Here is a 24,403-nt window from a genome sequence, read left to right on the forward strand (position 1 = left end):
ACCAAGGGATAATTGAATTATAAAGTACAATTTTATAGCACAGAAAGTTGTGCAACCAAATGTGTCTCCAATGCTCTCTGAAAGAGTGTGCTTTTAATGTTCCATTCTTTAGTCTGCCCTCTACATCCTATTCACTTTTACCTTTTCAGGTACTTATTCAATTTTATTTCTAAACTATTATGAATTCTGCATCTGCATTGGTCCCACTCTGACCGAAAAACCATGTGCAGAATTGAGATGCGATATTTGAATTTAATGATTTACTGACCATGCCAATAGTTTATCCCATTTTCCAAATTAAAACAACACTGAATGTTCACATTTTGAGCAGCTACATTAGATTTTCTCTGAACATTCACTGCTCTTCATTACTGAAGCCTTTCATCCCTGATTTTATCTCTGTGAATCAATTACCTATCACGGTAATAGCCTTCCAGAAGCAATGCAGCCAAAGCTGGATACAATGGGACATGAATTCACCTTGGATGGAAATGCAGACATTCATTAGTGAATTGATAACTCATTGCCAGGCTTAATTTTTTGCATTGGAAAGAATGTAAAAAAAAAAGGTACTGATTCACCATTGATAGTTATTTACTATCAACCAAGACAGACTTAAAAGTTAGTGTTCTGTTATCAATTTAATGACTTAATAGCTTAATCATTTTCTTATTGATTTTGTATTCTCTAACTCCAATTAAAGGATGGTAAGAGGGTTCCAACACTCTGACTTTTATAGGTTTCTTGTATTCAAACACGTAAATTTATTTGTTTTTCTAATCTTTTTAAAGTTGCACCAAGTAGTTCTGTTAACTCAATCATTCCTTTTTCTGAAATCAATTGTTGCAAGGGAATCCCTCAGATGCACATTCCCCAGGCCAAGTCTTCAGTATTGTAGGGGGAACGCTCTGCATTTGTAGCGATATTATCTTTTTGGATAAGATTTTTAGCTGTACTCCATACTACTTACACCTGTGTAAGGGCTCCGTAACAATGGCATTATTCATGCTCAAATTAAGAACAGTCAACTGGACAACACAGTAGATGGATGCTACCACTGTAGAACTATACCTACCCACAACACACTGACTCCCACAGAAACCATGACAGCTTTTTCGCATACATTAAGGCATTGTGCATAGTGTTCGGAAGAGCAAAAACAGGAAAGTAATAGAAGCCACTGCGTCCTGAAAAGTTAATTTAGATGAAGGTTCTTAGGTGAGACTTATTTAAAATTTCCTCATTCAGATCTGTTTATTTTCCACAAATAAATCATACTTTCTTCTGTAAAATAGCTTTAGTAAATCTGTGAACAATACCATTAATACACCAGAGTAAACACTAGTGTGGACATATACAAGAGAAATGTCTGAGAAGACATTGAGATACAAGTTCCATAAACCACTGTTGCAAACCTAATCTTAAGAAATAAAATTAATACACGCCCGAGTTATCAATATAAAAAATTGAACAGAGGCTGATTGCTATAATTGAGAGTTGCGGAAGTGCCAGCTGATATCTTATAACCCACTATTATCATTCAACAGAGCCAACATTTCCAATAAATTCTCTAATTCAGTTTAATGGAATTCATGTATTATCTCATACTGAATATTTAGAAGCTTCACAACTTCAAAATTCTTCTATAAAATTTCCACATCGCTAATCCAATTTAAATAAGGGAAGTAAGTATATTGTGTAATGATGCAATATTGCTTTCTGTTGATTTGAAAAGTCATAGAAAGTATTTATAGCCTTGATACTTTAGGAAAAGTTGTAAAAAGATTTAAAATAAGCTAATTTATTCATTTCACCACTACCCTGTCTAATTTTTTTCAATTAATAATGAGCTTCAATCACTGAATGCCAACTCTTTCTTTATTGAATGGTGAAATGTATCTGGATTAATATTTAAGGTTCAAACATATTTTATTGCCTGATTACTAGAGTTTCAACCCCTTCCTCCAACCATTAGGAAAATCTCTTACTAATTTCATGTCATGACTTATTGATGATTCTGTTAATGAAAGGAAGACAATTCCTTTGGAGGCAATGATATACATTTGCAAATTTTGCATTTCAGCATTTCCATGCAGCTGACCATTCAATGCAAGGAAGAACACTAGGATATTTGCAGTCTGCCAAACGTTCATAGGTAACCCAAAACATCAACACAAGTTCGATTAGTTAAATGCAAAATTAATTAGAAATAACTGAAACTATTAAATTATTTACCATTCACTCTAGCTTCAAACATTTGCAAATAAGAATTGCAGTTCAGAAACAATAGTATTTTGTTACAATGGAGATTTTCCAAGATGTAATTATTTACTCAGTGCATGGCATGGACAATGGAATTATCTTTTTAAGGCAAATAGACAAAACAACAGAGGTACGGGGGCACAGTGGTTAGCACTGCTGCCTCACAGCACCAGAGACCCGGGTTCAATTCCTGCCTCAGGCGACTGACTGTGTGGAGTTTGCACATTCTCCCCGTGTCTGCGTGGGTTTCCTCCCACAGTCCAAAAATGTGCAGGTTAGGTGAATTGGCCATGCTAAATTGCCTGTAGTGTTAGGTGAAAGGGTAAATGTAGGGAATGGGTCTAGGTGGGATTGTGCTTTGGCGGATCGGTGTGGACTTGTTGGGCCGAAGAGCCTGCTTCCACACTGTAAGTAATCTAAATACAGATAACATAAGGCAAACTAATGGGTATCGTACAAAATTATTGTTCTTCACTCCAGCCAGGAGTAAAGTTAAGGGATTCAACAGTTCCAGTAACATCAGTTCTACTTAAATTTCTAGAAACAGATATTCAAGATAGAACTAATTGTCATGTGGGTTAATAAAGGAGAGCAAGCTTTGGTTTGTTAAAGCAACATTGCATCTAACTAACATGTTGAAGCTTTTTGAAGAGGTGACAGGGTTGAAAGCAAGGCTTTGATATGGTGTGTAGGGTCTTCCAGTGTCACACTACACACTTGTTAGAAAAACCTTATGGGTCATAGAACAAAAAAGGACTGTTGCAACATAGATCTAATACAGGCTTTTTAAAACAAAAATTGACTCACAGGATGTGGGCAAGCTGACTGAGCCAACATTGATTGTTCATTCCCATTTGCACTTGAGATGATGATGAGCTGCCTTCTTGAACCACTGCAGTCTATTTAGCGTAGGTACACCCACAGTGCCATTAAGGAGTGAGCTTCAGAATCCTGACCCAGTGACACTGAAGAATCAACTATCTATTTCCAAATGTGGATGATAAGTAGATTGAAAGAAAACTTGCACATTGTGTTGTTCCCATGTACCTGTTTTTCTTGTTCTTTTAGATGGTAGTGGTTCTTGGTTTGAAAGGCATAGTCTAAGATGCCTTGGATACCAAATAGCTAGCATTTACAGCTGCTACTGAGCATTGGTGGTGGAGAGACTGAATATTTGTGCACGTAGTGCCAATCAAGCAAGCTGCTTTGTCCTGGATGGTTTCAAGCTTCTAAAGTGTTGTTGGAGATGCACTCATCCAGGAAAGTGGGGGGTATTCCATCACACTCCTGACTTGTGCCTTGCAGATGGTGGAGAGGCATTGGAGAGTCAGAAGGTGAGTTACTTACTGCAAGATTCATAGCCTCTGACCTGCTCTTATAGCCACCGTATTTATATGGTACATCCTGTTCATTTTCTGCTGATAGGTAATTTCCACGGTGCTGATTCAGGGGGACTTCGTGGGTATCAGACTGCTTCAATATGAGAAACATTGGAGATGGCGCTGAAGATTGTGCAGTCATCAGTGAACATCCCCATGTCCGACCATATGCTAGAGGGAAGGTCCTCTGCAATTTGCCTTGCAGACTCCATTTCCCTGGCCCTACACTCATCCTTGGAACAGCTGGATAACAAGGATACCTATGTTAAGCTCTCTACTTATTGACTACAGTTCCACCTTCAACATCATATTTCCAAACAAACTTATCCCCAAACTTCGAGGCTGACTTCAGTGGTGGGCAAGTTGTTAGAGGGAATCCTGAATGACAGAATGTACATGTATTTGGAAAGGTAAGGACTGACTAGGGATAGTCAACATAGCTTTGTGTGTGGGAAATCATGTCTCACAAATTTGATTGAGTTTTTTGAAGAAGTAACAAAGATGATTGATGAGGACAGAGCGGTATACATGATCTACATCGACTTCAGTAAGGCGTTCAACAAGGTTCCCCATGGGAGACTGGTTAGCAAGGTTAGATCTCATGGAATACAGGGAGAACTAGCCATTGGATACAGAACTGGCTCCAAGGTAGAAGACAAAAGATGGTGGTGGAGGGTTGTTTTTCAGACTGGAGGCCTGTGACCAGTGGAGTGCCACAAGTTTCGGTGCTGGGCCCTCAACGTTTTGTCATTTACATAAATGATTTCGATGTGAGCATAAAAGGTACACTTAGTAAGTTTACAGATGACACCAAAATTGTAGGTGTAGTGGACAGCAAAGAAGGTTACCTTAGATTACAACGGGATCTTGATCAGATGGGCCAATGGGTTGAGAAGTGGCAGATGGAGTTTATTTCAGATAAATGTGAGGCGCTACATTTTGGGAAAGTAAATCTCAACAGGACTCATACACTTAATGGTAAGGTCCTAGGGAGTGTTGCTGAACAAAGAGACCTTGGGAGTAGAATTGACATTGACTTCAGGCAATAGAGTGGGGGTGTGCCCAATCTGCATCAATGGTGCTGAGGTGAAGATAGTCAAGGGTGTCAAGTTCCTGGGAGTTCCTGGATCTGTCCTGGTCCACTCACGTTGACACTATGGTCAAGAAAGCACATCAACATCTCTACTTCCTCAGAAGGCTAAGCAAATTTGGCATGTCCACAAGGCCTCTTACCAATTCTTATAGATGCACCAGAGAAAAAATCCTATCTGGATGCATCACAGTATGATGAGTATAGCAACTGCTCTTCCTAAGACTGTAAGAAAGTACAGAGAGTTGTGAACACAGCCCAATCCATCATGCAAATCAACCTCCTGTCCAATGATTCCACCCATACTTCCTATTGCCTTGGAAAAGCAACCAGCGTAATCAAAGATCTGCTCCCCCCCAACCCTGTTTATACTATCCTCCACCCTCTTTCATCAGGCAGAAGGTATAAAAGTTTGAATACGCATACGAACAGATTCAAGAACAGTTTCTTCCTCACTGCTATCAGATTTTTGAACAGACCTCTCAAATGTTAACACTGATCTCTTTCTCTGCACCTTTTCTGCAGCTGTAACATTGTATTCTCACTCTGTGCTGCTACCCTGATGCACTTTTTATGGAATGATTTGCCTGTACAACACACATAATAATAATTTTCACTGTATCTCAGTCCATGTGACAACAACAAATAAATCTATGAATGAAGAAGCAGATGAAGATGGTTGGGCCAAGGACACAACTCTGAAGAACTCCTATAGAGATGTCTTGGAGCGGAGATGACTGACATCCAACAACCACAACCATTTTCCTTTGTGCCAGGTATAACTCATTGCCCATTGATTCCAATTTTGTTAAGGTTCCTTGATGCCACACTTGGTCAAATAAAGTCTTCCTCTGGAATCCAGCTCTTTTGTCCATGTTTGAACCAAGGGTGTAATGAGATCAGGAGCTGAGTGGCCCTGGCAGAACCCAAACTGGGAATCACTGAGTTGGTCATTTTTTTTCCTGTTTGTTTTTTTTCTTTTTCTTTTTTTTCTCTTTTTTTTAATTAACCCCCCCCCCCCAACTGCGGTAGTGCTTATTTACTGAGTTGGTTATTGCTGAGAAGTGCTGCTTAAAACCACTGTTGTTGACACCTCCCATCACTTTACTGATGATACAGATGATGGGGCAGTAATTGGCCGGTTTGGATATGTCCTGCTTTTGTTTGCAGAACACCTTGGCAATAATCCACACTGTTGAGTAGATGTCAGTGTTGTAGCTGTAAAGGAACAACTTGGATTGAGGTGCATTATGGGAGAGCTGAGAAATAAAAAACCAAGACTAATGGTGAATGCACATTTTCAGGCTGGAGGAAGGTTTGTAGTGGAGTTTCTGGATTAGTGGTGCTGGAAGAGCACAGCAATTCAGGCAGCATCCGAGGAGCAGTAAAATCAACTTTTCGGGCAAAAGCCCTTTATTCCTGATGAAGGGCTTTTGCCTGAAACGTTGATTTTACTGCACCTCGGATGCTGCCTGAACTGCTGTGCTCTTCCAGCACCACTAATCTGGTTTCCAGCATCTGCAGTCAATGTTTTTACCTTGTAGTGGAGTTTGCCAGAGGTAAGAATTGGGACCTTTGATATTTCTGATTTTTTTAAAATTATCTAGAACTTGGCATGTAGGGGACAATGTCAAACTTTGTATATAATCAAAAACTTGGGAGCATTGTAAGCCATAAAGGGGCTAAAGCAGAACTGCAAGAGAGTAACGTCATGTTTATAGAATGCACGAAGAGTTGGCAGATGAAATTCAATGTGGAGAGGTATGAGGTCATACACTTTGGTATAAAGAGAAAGAACCTGGAGAGACAGTATAAAACAAAGGTACTACTTTAAAGGATTTGCAGCAGCAGAGAGTTCTGGGTATACAGAGGCGTAAGTCTCTAAAAGTGGATGGACAGGTAGAAAGAGCAGTTAAGAAAGCATACAGCATTCCAGGCTTCATTAACAGATTATAGAACGCGAGAATGAGAGATAATGCTGAACTTGTTTAGGACACTAGTTCAGCACCAACCAGAGTATTGTGTCCAGATCTTAGTTCCACACTTCAGGAAGGATGAGAATGCATTGGAGAGAATGCAGAAGAGGTTTAAGAGAAAGTTATCAGGAATTAGAAACTTTAGTTATGAAGACAGATTGGAAAAGTTGGGACTGATTTCCTCAGAGAGAAGATCTGATAAGAGCTCTCAAAACCATGATGGGACGAGAGAGAGAGTAGGTAGGGAAAAAGTGTTCCCACTTGTAGGGAGACTGAGAACCACTGGGTATAATTTTAAAGTGCATTTCAAAAGAAGGAAATGCAAGCTGAGAAAATATTTTTCACACAGTGAATGGCTGAGATCTGCAATGCACTGCCAGGAAGCATGATGAAGGTAAGTTCAGTTGAGGCATTTAAGAGAAAAATAGATGATTATTTCAATAGAAAGAACACACGTTATTGAGAAAAGGCAGGATATTGGCACCAAGTCAGAATGGTCAGAGAGCTAGTGCAAACATGATGGGCCAAATGGCTAACTTCTGCACCATAACGATTCTGTGATTCTGTCATAAACTATGTGACTATCACTGGAACAATGGTGATGGTGTGTAACAAAATCCATTACCTCATACAAATAATCATTTTTAGATTGTCCCCATGACAACAGAAGATGAAGCGCAGACTGAAAAATTAGTGGCAGGAAGTAGCATATCCATTCAAAATTCCAGTAACATTAAAGCTTAAGTGGAAGGAGGATGACTCATCGTTTTATGACTAAGTCTATTAGATGCTACTGATTTTGACTTGGTCCATTAACATGCAAGATGCATTAAATGCCAAACTATATTCTAATTTGTAACATAGCTTTAAATCTTAGACAATAAAACTACATGAAAGATTGAGGAAAATGAAACAAACTGAGTCCCCTGACATTGAGAATTGACAGACTTTAGACAACATCCAATGGATCAAAATCCTACAATTACCTTCCTGACAACATTGCATAAGTACCTACCACCTCACGTCCCCACCATTCCCCCCTTCCCTGCCCCTTATACTGCAACATTTTAAGAAGGCAGCTCATCACTACCATCTCAAAGCTAGACAGTGACATCCACATTCCACAAACTAAATTAAAACAAAAATTGTTTCTCCTTTCCCTCCTCCAATATTTCTTCTTTCAGCTGTCCTGATGGTGACTCATGTTCAGAGGGAGGACTAATTAGAGAAATGTTTATGCACACTTTTATTTAAGAGTGTAAAAAAAAACTCATGGAGCTATCAGCGGATGTGTCAACAGACTTGGCACAAACCAGTCATGTCACTTTAACAGGTGGTCTAATTGGATGAGCTAAACTCAGAGTCTACTAATAGTCAGGGGTATGACTACTGACCAGAGAACCACAGCAAGGAGCAGGAAACTTGCTTAAGTTCCTGAAACCAAAAGAGAAAATGCTGGAAAATCTCAGCAGGTCTGGCAGCATCTGTAAGGAGAGAAAAGGAGCTTAAGTTCCTGCTTGGTCTCCAGGAACTTTCTGGAATGTAAACAGATCAGATTCCACTGAATAGGGACACAATTAGGTTCGCCTCTCTCTAATGCACATGGTGATTAGTCTTCAGACATATACTGTCAAATGACTGCTTTAGTTCGGCAGAAAGGTTTGTAGGATCCTTCGAATCATCCCAGCATGATGCAGCAACTTCAAGAGACAGAATGGAAGAAAACAAGGACAAAAATTAAAATCAATGGAAAAACAAAAGACATCGCAGTACAATTAAAAAAGGTACAGCCCTGTGCCTTCAGAAAATTCAACAAAGGACCTTACCTCAATATTTACTCAAAAAATATCGCACCAAATTGTTTGGCACTAACTTCCTTCGAGTTCCAGTTAAATGTTCTTTCTTTCTTTTGATAAAAGCAGACATTGATTATCGGTGGGGAAACTAAATCAGAGGAGTGTTGCATTCCTACTTTCAATCAATATCTGTTACATTAATGCTCACAATGAGCATCATTTTTAATTTTGATAAATAATAACAAATAATTAAATATTTAGCGATGACTGTTTTCCCACCAATAACGTTGGACTACAGTCAAGAATCTTTTCTTTCAAGGCAAGAACAAACTACTTAAGGCAGGCTTTTCTGCCATCATGTATTGGTGCAAGGCGCACAAAGGAAGGACAATGAACAAGATATGTTGGAAAGACAACCATCTATGCAAACAAAATTGCAAAGTTCTTGGAACACAGACATCTCCGACACATATCCATTGATTTACAAGTTAAATACTTCAGCAGAAGATGCAGTCAGAACTCCAATGCACTAAGTATTAAGCCATTCCAGTGATTTCGCCAACTTCACCCACAGTGCAAGTCCCAGCACCCCTGGGCACATAACAGCAACATTTGAGCTCGGGTTCCAACATCTGATTGCTATTTTATGGGTCTTGTTGCAAAGGGTAAGAATTTTAGGTGGAAAGAAGATTATGTTTGATTGTATTGGCTTCCCTAGTTCTTCAGTCCATTGACACTCATGGCCTGGGTTCATGCAGGAAGCACCAGTGCGTGCAGCCCACATACTGACAGTACATTCAGCTTTATTGATGCAGTGTCTTTAATGCACCAGATGACCAAAGTTGTGCAAAATGGATGTGATTTAATAAAAGGATGAGAAGAAGCTATCAAACTCAAAATCAAGAAAGCCTTCCAAGATGAGTGGAGGTACATAGAGAACTCTCAAGTTTATAAGGTCACAAGAATTGAACAAGGTCAATCATTCAAGACTTTAAGACATGGCCACTTGTTTGAAGCACATGCAGTGTTTTTGCCACATAATGCTACAAGTTGCAAAAATGAAACTGATAAGTCAATCTCTTGGATAGTTGGCTACTAGCTGGCTTTGTGTCTGTCCTGAAAGGTAAGGAAAGACAGAGATGCTCTGAGCCTGTTAGCTCTGAGAGGGCAAAACGCAAATGGACAAGGCTGAGCACGTTTAACTACGTCCAAATCATGAGATCGGTGTCTATTCCTACATGAAAAACGTACTTGCAGCAACATTCTGATGACAGGTACCATCCAAAATATAACATTTAAGTGCAGATCTGTACTGTAAGTGGATCAAGGGCCATGATGATATGGTGAGACCTGTATATGCTGGTTGTCACTTTCTATGTATGCAGGATTCCCTGAGATAGAGTCATAGAGTCACACAGCACGGAAACAGACACTTCGGACTAATTAGTCCATGCCAACCAGGTTTCAGAACTAATCTAGTCCCTTTTGCCTGCATTTGGTCCATAGCCCTCTAATCCATTTGTATTCATGTATCTGTCCAAATATCTTTGAAATGTTGTAACTGTATCTGCACCTACCACTTACTTGGGCAGTTCATAAACACACCATCTTCAGTGTGAAAAGTTGCCCCCTTATGTCCTTTTTAAATCTTTCTCCTCTCATCCTAAACTTACGTTGTCTAGTTTTCAACTCCCCTACCCTGGGGAAAAGACCTTTATTATTCACCTTATCCATGCCCCTCATGATTTTATAAACCTTTATAAGGTCACCCCTCAACCTCCCACGCTCAATATGGATTTGAACTGTCCTCCCTGTCTATCTTCCTTCCCAGCTATCCACTCCTCTCCGACCTATCACCTTCACCCCCACCTTCATCTATCTATCATATTCCTTGCTACCTTCCCCCCAACCCCACCCTCTCCCATTTATTTCTCAGCCCCCTTGGGCCACCCCTTCATTCCTGATGAAGAGCTTATGCTTGAAACGTTGACTCTCCTGCTCCTTGGATGCTGCCTGACCAGCTATGCTTTTCCAGCACCACACTCTCCAATTTATGGACTATCAGTTTCAGCCTGGGCAAGGAGAACAGAGCAAAGGTGTCTGGGTGACAACTTGGAGAAAATCAGTTGTCTCAAGTATCTGGTGTCAGAAGTGTGGAATTGGAACTTAAAGATGGGATTAACTCTGGTTAAAGTCATTGAAAGAAATGCAACTGATAGGAAAGGATCACTGAAACTAAAGGAAGAGAGCTGTATCACCCCTGACATACAGTGTAGCAATTTGAATAACATGGAGAGGAGCAGTGACTGGATACTGTCGAGATGTGGACGCTGAGACTAATGTGTGGAATAATGGAAATGGGCAAATTCAGATGCCAGAACAATCAGCAAAGGTTATGCTAGCAAGGAAGAAGGACATTGTGTGGGGATTGAAATGGTATGGTCATCTATTGTAGAGAGAGAGGAAATATACTGAGGCTAATGTAAGTGGTGAAATTATCAGCAACAAGGAGAAAGGCAAAGCCCAAGACCAGATGTGCTGACGAGAGATTTTAATGTAGTGGACTGGAAGAGAGATGGGTGACTGACAGGAAGAGAAAAGAAAATGATTAGGTGAGGTCGAGGTAGTGGGTTTGAATGAATCGCAGAAAGCCAGTATGCAGGTCCAGCAGGTCATAAAGGACGGCAAATCAAATTTTGGCATTTATCACTAAAGGAATGGGGTATAACAATAGGGGAAGTGTTGCTGCAACTGTATAAAGCATTAGTGAGAATACGTTTGGAATATTACATACTGTAGTCTTGATCCCCTTGACGGAGGATGCAATTGCATTGGAGGCAGTTCAGAGAAGTTTAACCAGAATAATTTCAAAGATATGGGGCTTGTCTTATGAGGAGAAATTGAGCAGCTCAGGCCTATATTCACTCGAGTTCAGAAGAATGAGAGGAGATTTGAGGTAAATAAGATGCTAAAGGCAATTGACAAAGTAGCCATAGAGTGGATGTTTCCCCCTGTGAGGCCATCTAGAACTGGGGTGAGGGAGTCACAGTTTTAGGCCAAGGGTGGCAGATTTCAAACACAGATGAGGGGGAATACAAAGAGTCATGGATCTCTAGAATTCACTACCTCAGAGTGCATTGAACACCAGGAACACTGAATAAATGTAAGAAGGAGATACAGATTTTTAATTAGTAATGGGTTAAATGAATGTGGAGAGTGGGCATGAAAACGGAGTTGAGGCCAAGATGAGACCAGCCATGATCATATTAACTGGCACAGCAGGCTTAAAGGGCCAACTTGCCTACACCCGTTCTTCTGTTCTTATGTTTGGAAGAGGCTGTTGAAGGTGGTGAGTTACGGAAATATGTGCTGTTCAAGTGTGTTACTTTGGCCTGGATAGTTTCAAGCTTCTTGAGTGTTGTTGGAGCTGCACCCATCTAAGCAAGTGGGGAGTATTCCATCACACTCCCGACTTGTATCTTGGAAAAATATCACTGTTGGGATGTCAGGGATAGCCATTTCCAGCAGAACATACTCTGATCTGTTCTTGTAGCCACAGGTGATTTGGAATGCAATACTTATATTTGAATAAGGTTTTCCCAGAGGGACAGGCACCACCAAGGTCCAAAATAAAATCATTTCACTTCAGTTCAATGATTACAGGATTGGCTTTGCTCACCCAACCTATATTGAACAGTCACATTCAAGCAGCTATATTAAATTGGAATCTCTTCAAGAGTCAGGCATTCAAAATGAGAAGAGACAATACAGAGGATTTTTCCACATAATGAAGCAAATGCTTTGAAAGGAAAAAAGCAGTTTGTATACACACCATTATTTCTTCATACATTCAAATCTCTCAGCCTCAGCACTCCCTATCTCCATAAACTTCTCCAGTACAATATCCCTCAAAGAACCCTATTCTGCTTCAAGTCTGGCCACCTTCACAACTCAGTTTTCCTTTACTCCACCATCGACAGCTGTGCCTTCAGCTTATCATTCCAAAGCATTGAAATTCCCTCCTCAAACCTCACCACCTTCTTGCAAACCACTGCCCGAAACCCACCACTGACCAAACTTTTGGACCCAATGTCTCAGCAGGTTGGTGTCACTTCTGGTCTGATAACGTTCCTCTGAAGCCAGCATGTGATGGTTTCCTACATTAGAAGCATTTGGTAAGTTTTGTTATCTGTTCTGAGTCAGGCAGCGTCCAAGGAGCAGGATAGTCAACGTTTCATCAGGAATGTAGCTGGGGGTTTGGGTGGCGGGGGAAGGGGGGGAGCGAGCTAAGAGATAAATCGGAGGGTGGGGGTGAGGCTGAGGGAGAAGATAGGTGGGATCCAATCCTCCAACTCAGCACCGCCCTCTTAACCTGTCCATCTTCCTTCCCACCATCCTCGCCACCTTCCCTATCAACCTATCACCAACACCTCCCAGCTGCATCCACATATTGCCTTCCCGGCTGCCTTCCCCCTGCAGCCCCACCCTCACGCCCCTGTTTATCTCTCAGCCCCCTTGCCCCTCCACATTCCTGATGGATGGATGTTCTGTTATCATCCCAGTTTTTATTTTGAATTAGTGCACAAAATGAAATGGAGAATAGATTGGATAACAATCCACGAGCTACACTGTACACTTGTGTGTTTTGTTCCTTACACAGCCAAACTTCCAATGTCTAGGAGAGGCTGTATAACTTCATCCCAGGGACGAGAGAGAAACTTTATGTAGCTTCAGGAACGACCTGGGAGCAGTCACCTATTCAGCATCTCAATCAAGAGTGGAAAGGGCATATTAATGGATGTTACTTATCATGGACTTGCAGGAAGTATGCAGGAAGGCCCTGCATAAAAGGCAGCAAGCTAAAAGCTCAGGTTTATGTAATCAAGAGAAAATACTGAACTGACTAGAAGAGTAGTGAAGCAACATGAGGTACAGAGTACAGATAATAAGCAGATGTAATAATTGGCAGGACATCACGAGAGGGATCCACAGGGATCTATGAAACCTTTAAGTATTTACCGTATTTTTTCATGATTTTGATGAGATAAAAAGCTACATGTCCAGGTTTGCCAATGACAAAAAGGTTGGCAGTATTGCTAGAAGTGCAAATAAATCAATCAAGCAGATTAGATCTATCAATTACTATGTGCAATACAAGTAAATGAGCAAAACTGCAGAAAGTGGTTTTCGATGTCAGAAATGAGAGATTATAAGATTATCTTATTGAGAGGATAAAGAATGGAATAGGGTAGATTCTAGAAAGTGGAAAATTAGAAACAGGAGGTCCAAATGCCTTAGAAGTCCACCTACCTCCCCATACTATAATCCACGTGTGATAAAGATGGACTGTTAATCCTTCCATCCAGACAACTAGAAGACAGAGAGACAGCGGGAAGTAAAAGTCAAGCTCTGGCCCTGGTTAGACCACACCTGGAAACATGTGATATATTGGCCTGTGGACTCACCAGAAACAGGATTCCAGGGGTTAAATTAAAAGCTGATGTCATGCAGCTAAATTTTCAAATTATTAAGGAAAATGGAAGTAGTTTTTTACATTTGCCTTTCCATTATTTTGTGAAATCCAACACTGACAGAGTCTAAAAATTGGAACTAGACCTTTTAAGAGTGAAATTAGAAAGCACTGCTTCATGCAGTGGGTGGGAACAATTTGAAATTCTCGTCCACAGAGAGCTTAATGCTTAATCAACAGTAACTTTAAAGTAGAGATTCATATATTTTTGGTGAATGGAAAGCTACTAACAGATATTAAAATTCCAAGACTCCCTAATGTTATGCAGTATGTTAAAGCCATTAATCCACTGTATTAAATTATTCCAAACTATTACTGAAACTTTTATTTCTTAATCAAGAAATTGTATCAAATAAAGTTCAAAATGGTGCAGTATATGGAGATTTATTATCCATAATAAAATAATTGATCAATATGCTCTGTAACATGGCTGATCAGCCAAGATTTTATTGAATGGCAGAGCAGGCTCAATGGATGAATGGTCTACTTTGGTTCCTGTTTTAAATATTCCTATTTTTATATGTATAACAAATATAATGACTTGTGTCCCACTGAGCCAACTATTTTGTTGTAAATTTACACCCGTTCAGAACTATTAGAAACTGTTCTTTTTGCATAATGGCGGAGCTAAGTTAACAAACTAATTGGTTTTGACAGAATTAACATTGGCTGAGGCAAATTATCAAGTAAATTCATGCATTCTAAACTGATGCACATATTTCCTTGGGGAGGAATAACTCAGTAACTCAGTTCTTAGATCAAAGAAATACAATCAGTTTTTTTCACGAAATTTCAACACCAACCGTGCAAGTTGTTTCAAATGTTGAAAAAAAATGAAGCAGGACATGATCTGACACAGAGTTGATTCCATCCTAAGCATTCCAGATCCATGGGGCTGGATTTATAAACAAGTCTCTTTTGGTGGGTTTTATTACAAATGTGTGTGAATTTAAGACAGGTCTCATTAAACATTTTGAACACTCTGTTCACTTTGACCCAACTATACAACAAATTACAATCCAACCAATTTCCACAACTACCTTAATGACATCTTTCTCACACCCCACTTCCTGCAAGGAACCTGTTCCATTCTGCCAGCTTCAATGGTATTTGTTTGTTTGATCCAACCTTCCTCACCAGCTCTACACTGGAGATAAACTGACAAGGGGATCACTTGGCAGAACACTTCTTTTCAACCTCCAAACACAACAGTAAGCTTCTTGCTGAAAAGTGCAGTACTGGAAAAGCACAGCAGATAAGGCAGCATTTTGGAGAGTCAATGGTTCAGACATAAGTCCTTCATCAGTCCTCACTTTCTCCTGCTAAGTTTCCGGTTGCCTATCATCTTAATTTCTATCTTGCTCCTTCTGACCTTTACATCTCTGGCCATTTCAGTGGTCCAGCCAACCTCAGGAGGAACGGCACTTCAACATTCAATCAGAAACTTCCACTAAGCTCAACATTTTCACTTTGTAACTTCAACTTTTTCACTCTGTAACCTCTGCCCCCCAAACTTGCTTTTGTTTTCGTGACAAGGTTTTGGTTTTAACTCACTTTTGCTTCAGGGTGGTAGCAACTCAACCTTCTGCCATTCACACCTCCTCTAGACATATTTCTGTTCCTTTACTTGTCCCATTAACGCTCTCTTTGGCCCTCATCACTTGTCCTTCGGTTAATTAATCTCTCCTGTTTTTAACTCTCACACAGGCCTTCACTTTTGCTCTTCATCCCACCCTCCTCAATTTTGAAAATAACCTGAATATATTACTTCTTACTCTCTACAAGGATGCTGCCAGACCTGAGTACTTCCAGCATTTTCAATTTCATTTGCCAAATCTTTTTAGTGGTGGTAGAGGGGAGCATAGATAGAAGAGCCATATATAATTGGATATTGTGTATTAATGATAGGTTTAATGCATCTTCAATAATTTTGTTGTGCATTACACAGATGCATAGGAACTTTACAAGATGACAGCGTTCCTTTAAATGCATTAGCAGCAAGATGCTTACTAATTGGAACAAAAAGTGAGTTCTAAAAAGGTTCCTGTGCTCTATATGTGACGCACTGTGTAGTAATGCAAGTGCTGTGGTTTAAATACTTTAGACTATTGGGCATTGTGTGTATTGTTTCCACTTAAGGGAGGATCAAACCTAATGTTATCAGATTGTGCAAGTGTACAGGGCCTGGGTGAGACAATACCTGGAGTATTGTGTGCAATTTTGATCTCCTCATCTGAGGAAGAATGTTTGGCTTTGAAAGAAGTGCAACAAAGGTTCACCACATTTATTAATATACCTTCAGTGGTGAGTGGATCAGTTAGAATCATACTCACTGGAGTTTAAAGACTGTGGGTGAGTGGGGGGAGATCTCATGGAAACCTACATACAGTATTCCAACAGGACTAGATACGGTAACCACAGGGAGGATGTTCTTGATGACCAGGTGTCCAGAACCTGAAATCAGTTTAAGGATACAGGTTGGCCAATTAGACTGGAGATGAGGAGAAATTTCTTCACTCAGAGTGATGAGCCTGTGGAATTCTCTGCCACTGAAATCATTTGAGACCAAAACATTGAGTGTTTCCAAGAATGAGTTCGATGTAGTTCTTAAGGATAAAGGGATCAAAAGGTATTGGGGAAAACAGAAACAGGCACTGAGTTAGATTATCAGCCATATTGAAAAGTGGAGCAGGTTCAAAGGGACTGCTCCCAGCTTCTCTGTATCATCCCTTCATCTGCTGTCAGTACTCTGAATAAAGTGGATAACACTTCTATTTCCATCATAGCTTTCAATACTATCGATCCTACTTGGACACTTATGAATATTCCTCAAACTGAAGTGAACAGGTCTGAAACAAAAATAATGATTACAAACCCTTGTAGCCCTCTCTCTAGACCTCAAGAAATAAAAACAAAAGTTGAATTATTAAAATCTCATCAGTGATTATATTCCATGGCATGTGAGAGGTGACTGCTTCAGCAATCAACTATAAATGCAATAAAAAAGATGCAGTAGTGCTGATTAAATTTAATGTGTTCCCTCAATTTCATGAAGATGGATCTAATACTGAAGGGAATGTTAAAGCTCAGATTGTCCTTATTATCACAACTAGAGGCACATTTTAAGGGAGCCTTATTCAATATGTCCATCACTTCCTTTTCCTGCATTCACAATATTTGGATGTCACTGACTGGGCCAGCATGATCCTGGAGGAAGTCATGGTGAGCTGTCTTCTTGAAACACTGCAGTCATTGTGATGTAGGTCTCCCACAATGCTAGCAGGGAGGGAGTCCCAGGATTTTGACCCAGCAAAAATGAGTGAATGGTGACGCAGTTCCAAGTCAGGATGGTGTGTGGGTTACAGGGGAGCTTGCAGGTGATGGTCTTCTCATGGAAGGCGCTTCTTGAGGAGTGCTGCCTAATGATATTTGGTCATTACTGCAGTGTACTTTGGTGATGGTATACACTGCTGCCACTGTGCATTGACAGTGGAGGCAGTGAATGGTGAAGGTATTAGATGGGGTGCAATCAAGTGGGCTGCTTTGTACTGGATGGTAGTGAGCATCTTGAGCGTTGTTGAAGCTACACCCATCCAGGAAAGTGGGGAGTATTCCATCACAGTCCTGACTTGTGCCTTGAAATGGTGGACAGAAAAATCTGGAACTGAGCAATTTGTGGGAGAATTCTCAGCCTCTGACTGGCTCTTGTAACCACTGAATCACAGAACTGTTAACAATATAGAAGCAGGCCATTTGATATCTTGTGTCTGTATTGGCTGAATGCAGTATTTATATACATGTTTAGATTGCATTTATATGGCTGGTCCAGTTCGGTTTCTTGTCAATGGTAATCCCAGAATGTTGATAGCAGGGATTCAGGAATTGTAATACCATTCACTGTCATGGAGAAATGGTTGGATTTTCTCTTGTTGGAGTTGGTTACTGCCTGAAACTTGTTTGGCACCAGAAAAAAATCCAGCCCAGATATAATTTCTAAATGTGCATATTGCAGAAGGCACAGATTATTTGTTCAGTCACTCAATGACTACATTTTAATTCAGAAGCCAAAAGAAAATTGAAGACTAGCATTATGAGTGCTTGAAGCACATAGTATCAATGCACATGATGTAATGCCAGACACATATGAGAGAGATAAAAATAGAAATTGCTGGAAAAGCTCAGCAGGTCTGGGAGCACCTGTGGACAGAAATCAGAGTTAACATTTTGTGTCGAGTGACCCTTGCTCAGAACTTGACTCGAAACACTAGCTCTGATTTCTCTCCATAGATGCTGCCAGACCTGCTGAGTTTTTCCAGCAATTTCTATTTCTTTCTCTGATTCACAGTTCTTCTGCAGTTCTTTCGATACATATTTGAGAGTGATCGTTTTGACAATACATGTAAAAGGAGAAAAGATAGGAGGAGGTTGAAATGGAAAATGAACACTGGCATGGACTGGATTAGTGGTGTTGGAAGAGCACAGCAGTTCAGGCAGCATCCAACGAGCAGCGAAATCGACGTTTCGGGCAAAAGCCCTTCATTGAGCCAACTGACCTGTTTCTATGGCAGTTCTGTGGCATATGTGATAAGATTTTTTTCTCAAATCTGTTGCTTGAAGCCACAGATCTTGTGGTTGTCTCCTGATGACTAACTCTTGGACAGCATTGCCAAAGACCAAGCAGCAAGTCACCTGCAGACCAACGTCTGCAGACTGGTGATTGTACTAGAAAAGATAGCTTGGAAAAACAACTGCCAAGACAGGTCATTTCAGGATAATTCAGAAATATAGAAGGGCTATACTGGAGACTTGAGATGTTGGGTGCAATTTGAATCAGAATTAGTGAAATAACTTTAGTGTCAAATGCTGAATGAAATGGTAGGCATTTGCCCTTTCTTTCAAAATCCATTTTCTTTTAACCTTCTTTATATAATGTACCTTGCCTTAGCTGAGAAAATGTAGCCAGCCTCCAATCAGCAATCAATAACTAAAAGATCAACTTTTCTGTTCTCTCCATACAGAATGACTCACGTGCTGGAAAATAAGGCTTTAAAATTAGGACAAATACGAAGTTGCAATACTGTCCTCTATCTGCCTTGGAAAATTGTCTGGCACTATTGGCTCCTTCGGCTTCTACAGAGAGAACGGCAAATATTTGACATTTGAGAGATCCATTGTCATGTATGATATTGTACCACTGCACCATAGTACTGTATTTGTACAACTAACTGTATCATATCAGCCCTTACAAAAAAAAGGAGAAAAAATAGAAAAGTTTATAATCCAACAATGAATTTCCCTATCACCCTGACCCCAAATAATTTTGCCTAATAACTTTTTCACAAAATTGTTGTGGGACCAACCTTCTACCCCTTAATTGTATAATTGTGTGTCACAAATATCAGGAAGAACAATTATTCTGATATACAGTTTGAGAAGACAAAGAGCTGACAAGCAAATATATGGATTACTTTTTTTTTAAAAAGCCTCAGCACGCTTAACATTGGATAATTATTTACATAATTACGCTTCTTTGACCTTTCAGCAATGAATGACGCATCAATTGTATCTATCCAGTTAGTCAGCAGCCTTTACGATTAGAATACTGACCAATTTATTGGCAGTTACTGAGCCTGATGTTGTACCCTGGGCACAACAGTGCTGAAATGACCCACAGAGACTTTGATTGAAAGGCTTATGATATTAATGTCTGAATGTTAAGATCATCTCTGCATCTTTAGATCTAAATTTTATTTCTTTTGTAATGATGCAATGACAAGACATGATATTTGAAAACCATGTTTTGTTTGTTTTGAGAGACATTTTCAATGAAAATATATTTTCCCAATCTTCCCACTTTAAATCTATTATACATTGTTAATGTTTCAGATAACCTGACAGTTATCAATGCCACTCTGAACTCAAGTAAGCAGGAGATCTGCAATTGATGTTTATGACAATTCTCTCTGCTGGCAAGGATGTGTGTCATGGTCTGGTTCTCCAATGTATTATCACTTAGGTTTGGATTCATAACTGGAGGACTGTAGTTCAGTTCCATCACCTTACACTTTCCATTGCAAAGAAGTTCAACCTAAACAGTGAAACTTACAGTCTATTTCCACCTGTTCCTTTCACCTTTATTGCATCATCCATAATGTACACAACTCCTGCCAAGTTGGTGGAAAGGAATATTTCACTTCTCAATGGATGCTGCCCCAATACTGAAGTCTTTGCAATTGCACAATGGCGATCCTGGCTGATCGGTAAACTTGACCTTGTTTTCCTTCAGCCTTTAAAGATGGAGATGTTGGCTGGGAAGCATTTCCCACTGAGTAGGCTTCTGCTCTTGAGGAGAAATCCCAGGAACATGCTTCCAACCAAATGCCCAATGTCACCTTCAAGCATCAGTATAAGGTTGGGATGATCTTGCACATGTTTCATGCCATCATTTCTGACCTATTTTTCTATCCTTTCTGGACAAAGGAAACAAAGTTGATCTGGATCCTGTGGTCTCCCAATGCTAACTATGTACATTTCCTGCAAGGGTCACTGAAAGGCAACCAGCAGGAGGCCTGGTCAATTTTTCCCCTCATCCCTGAGCCACAGAGACCAGCTACATAGACGGTATACATATTAAAGTTAAAGTCACCATTGTTCCACTCTCTTGTTAAAGAGAGGCAACTGGTGGTGAATATAACCCAAGGGTCACACATTTCAGGCAAGATTGAGAATTCAGGATCTTCATGGTCACTTCAGTCAGTATGTGAACTAAACCCATGCTATTGATATCACTTCTGTGCAAACTAATCATTCAGGAAGCTGAGCTAATACATATTGGCTGAGACTAACTAACTGACCATAGACTAGGGACTCAAATACACGATAGCCCTGGTTTATGGAACTAAACTAAAAGGATATCTGTTAAAATCTAAAGGACATTGCTGGTTTAAAATATTTTGCATTGTTGCCAAAAATGAAAGAGTAAGTCCTATAACATGAACATTCTTTCAACAGTGTTTTTTATAAATGTGAAAACAAAATGGCTGATTTTGCTTTAGGTTGATTCACACTGCCCTTTACTATCAGCGTTTATGTCAGCTAGATCTCTGATTTTACTTCCTTTCAAATGTGTCAGATTGCTGACACTGTAGAAATGAAAAACAAGTATTTTAAACAATTTGAAAACTATCCACACATTACAAATAAAAAATCAGTTTAGTTCAATGCTTGGTTCTACTGCTGTATTCACATCACCTCTCATTAGCAAAACCTCTTGATTGAATTACAATCCTTTGCCCCAGCTTTCTCTATTCATTCCATTGATACTAATTCAGCCTACAGACAAATACAGAGGCTTGTCCACGTAGCAATGTGTGTAAGCTGAAACAGTGAACAACCACAGAGCATTAGAACCAGGTCAGATCCCATTCTCACCCAACATCATATCTACAGAGGTACAAGAGGTCACAAGGTACTTTTCAGCCTCAGAGGGACTAAGGCCAATTTTCAGAATGACTAGGATCAATTAACTACATATGTAGGAGATTAAGCTTAAATCTTCCTGACCTGCATGCTTCAGTTCCATAACAGATGATGTGTGTGTGTCTCTGTCCCCCCATGGTTTGTGCAGTCTTTTATAACCACCACTTGTTTTAATCACACTAAGATATCAGTGCCAGGATGTAAATAAGCAAAATCAGTTTTGCATTATTTCTCCAATTTGCAATTCCCTTGAGGTTTTTAAACCCATGACCCTGAAGTCTTTGCCTTTACCTCATTTTTCTTTTTGGAAGGCTTATCTATGTGCTACCATTAACACCCCTCCAACAGTGGCTGACAGCAGGAGCTGCCTATACAGTAGTTGGCAGGATTACGCCACTCCTAGATCTAGTTTGTGCTTCTTCATCCCAAATGGAACATTCCAGTTTCATTGCAGAATTAATCCAGCAATGGACCAAGTGCAGGTTAAGAAATCTCCCAATTAAGATGCTGTACCACTGACAGAGCAGAGAGGACAGGTAAAGTTGTTTCAGGAATAAGAAGCTCCTTCTGCCATTCATCAAAAACACTGCCCCCTTCTGTAATACTGATAAATGATGATCCGTTTACTTCATTAGAGAGCATAGTGGAAGATATTTTGAATGTGCAACTAAGAACCTATGCTCCATTACAGTTGTTAGCCAGCCTGCTGCCTGGAAGTATCAACACCAATTGCATAATTAATATATTAATTATTGCTGGCTTTTATTGGCCCACTTGTAAGTATCAGCGCTTAAAATTATGCTGGAGATGTGAATTACAACATTTGCAATAGTTGGTGAAGGGATAAACTAAATGTAGGATTATCTTGGTAACCAACTACAGATTAATTCCCAACATATATATCAGCAGCGAGATCCCCCTGAAGCTGCTGATGCAGGTTCGATGGCAATAGTGTGGTGATACGGATTTATAATGAAGGTGACATTAGGAGTAGTCAATTTCAGCATAGCTGGAACCCACTCTCACTTCACCTTTGGCATTTGAATCTTTTCATTAAAATTACAGCCTTCCGAATTACCAACTAATCAGTGCAGAAACCCAGCCACATATCAATATCACGGATTCGCTGGTGAAGGTGGCTTTGCCGGGATTAAGGCAGCATTTGAACAAGATTGAAGAGTCAGAGTGGCAGATTTCACATAGAAATCGCACTGTTCTTGCTGGTCCTTTCCCCCTGTAAGCAGTTTGAGGGAGGGGTTAGCTGTGAAAATCGCATCTGCTCTTCTAACTGGAGCGTTCCGCTTTCTGTGCTGTCTGGCACAGCATTAACTCTGTCCCTCCCACCCAAAACTGCAAGGAGGGAACGGCTGTGATCGGTGGCACTTTGAGCGGGATGCTGCTCGCATCAACACCCATAGAGATTATTTTCACAAACACACACACACCTTCGGAAAAAAAGACTTAACGTCAATGAAAATGGCTCCACGCCACGGTTTCCTAATTCCTGGACGGAGTGAAGGATTGAAGCTGTCCCCCGCTGTGCTCTCAGCCCCCACTCTTCTCTAGAGCCGCAACGGTGTAAACACTAACGGATCGATTCCGGGGGAGGGCAGAAAGAAAGGCCTTATTTTGTGGTTTTGAATCATGTTCACAATCCGAAAGCAATCATAATAGGTTTTTTTTTAAAAATTACATCACTAACAATACTGACTGAGCCTTTTTGCTGCTACATGTCTCTTGTCACGGTATTACAGCACCATCAGAATAACTGATGCTGAGAGTTTCCCAATCTGAAAACCGCCGAATTCAGCTGCATTGACCCACTCAATCGTTCCCTCGGTGAAATACAGAGGGTTTTTTTTTTACACAGTAAAACCCGTCCCCACATTATAACGCGCTGGTGGTAAATGTAACCTGCTGTTAAACTGCCGCTCTGTATCCAACTGGTGAGGGCTGGGCTCAGTAAACTCCTGATCTTGTATCTCTCTCTCTCTCTCTGGCCATTGCCGCCAGTGAGTCAGCCCCACAAGGTGAGCTGCCTGAGAGAAGCCCAGCACCAGACACCCATCCTAGGCGTTTCTTCAAACTCCCTCCCTGTCTCTCTCCCCACCCACCTCCTTCAGTTGTTCCAGCTCATGTTTGACCGTCTCGTAGGCGCTCTCCAGCTCGTCGTATTGCTGCTTCAGCGACTGTTTCTCCTCCAGAACCACCAGCCCATACTCTGCAGCCTGGATTTTCTCGTGGGTCGTCTCCGTTAGCTCCTTGGCCAGCCTCTCGATCTCAGCTTTGTAATGCTCCATGTTCTGCATCTGCAGCAGCTCGCCTTCAGCAGCCATGGCCGTGGCTGTGTGTTCCCAGGTCCGGCTCTGTCTGTGTGTGTGTGTGTGTGTACCTGCGGAGAGTGAGCCTGCTAACACGCTGAGAATGGGAATGAGGAGGAGCCGGTCGTTAACCGCCGCTGCGCTAGCAGCATTGCACCTCTCGGCTCGCCGCTTCTGCTGCTCACCAGGGGTGCACCTTCAGGCTGATCAGAAGCGAGCCGCCATCTCCAATCTCCAATCTAACCGAGCCCTGAACCTCCTCTGCCACATGACGTCAAAGGCAGCAGGAGCATCCCAGGCTGGGGAAAAAAAAATCCTCCGAAACACACAGCAGAGGTAAACATTGCTGGGTGAACGCCTGATTTCACACACACACACACACAGACACACACACATCAGTTTAACACCTTTCAGGACAACTCTCAGTAAGAGGCTCCAGTTCAAACTATCAGAACAGACTCAAGGAACCAAACTGAGTTTCCTAATCGGGATTATCCCCCTAACCAACAAGGTCTAGTGATTGAGGATAATCCTATTACTGATGGAGCTGGGATTTCCTCTCTCTGGATA

The 24,403-nt window shown here is 40.7% G+C and overlaps 1 protein-coding gene across 4 annotated transcripts in view; it reads right to left on the reverse strand.

The window, feature by feature from the left end:
* The window catches only part of LOC140458161 (protein bicaudal D homolog 1-like), a 276,533-nt gene extending 252,407 nt beyond the window's left edge, over positions 1–24,126 (reverse strand). For 2 of the 4 annotated variants that reach the window (XM_072552337.1, XM_072552336.1), the window contains exon 1: positions 23,627–24,126. In XM_072552337.1, coding sequence (XP_072408438.1) covers positions 23,627–23,848 — 222 coding nt within the window. In that variant the 5' untranslated portion in view covers positions 23,849–24,126. The remainder of the gene's footprint in view (positions 1–23,626) is intronic. The other 2 variants (XM_072552339.1, XM_072552338.1) reach the window with 1 other exon arrangement.
* Positions 24,127–24,403: the final 277 nt, after the last annotated feature.

The sequence above is a fragment of the Chiloscyllium punctatum genome, chromosome 32 (genome assembly GCF_047496795.1).
Source record: "Chiloscyllium punctatum isolate Juve2018m chromosome 32, sChiPun1.3, whole genome shotgun sequence".
Lineage (NCBI taxonomy): Eukaryota > Metazoa > Chordata > Chondrichthyes > Orectolobiformes > Hemiscylliidae > Chiloscyllium > Chiloscyllium punctatum.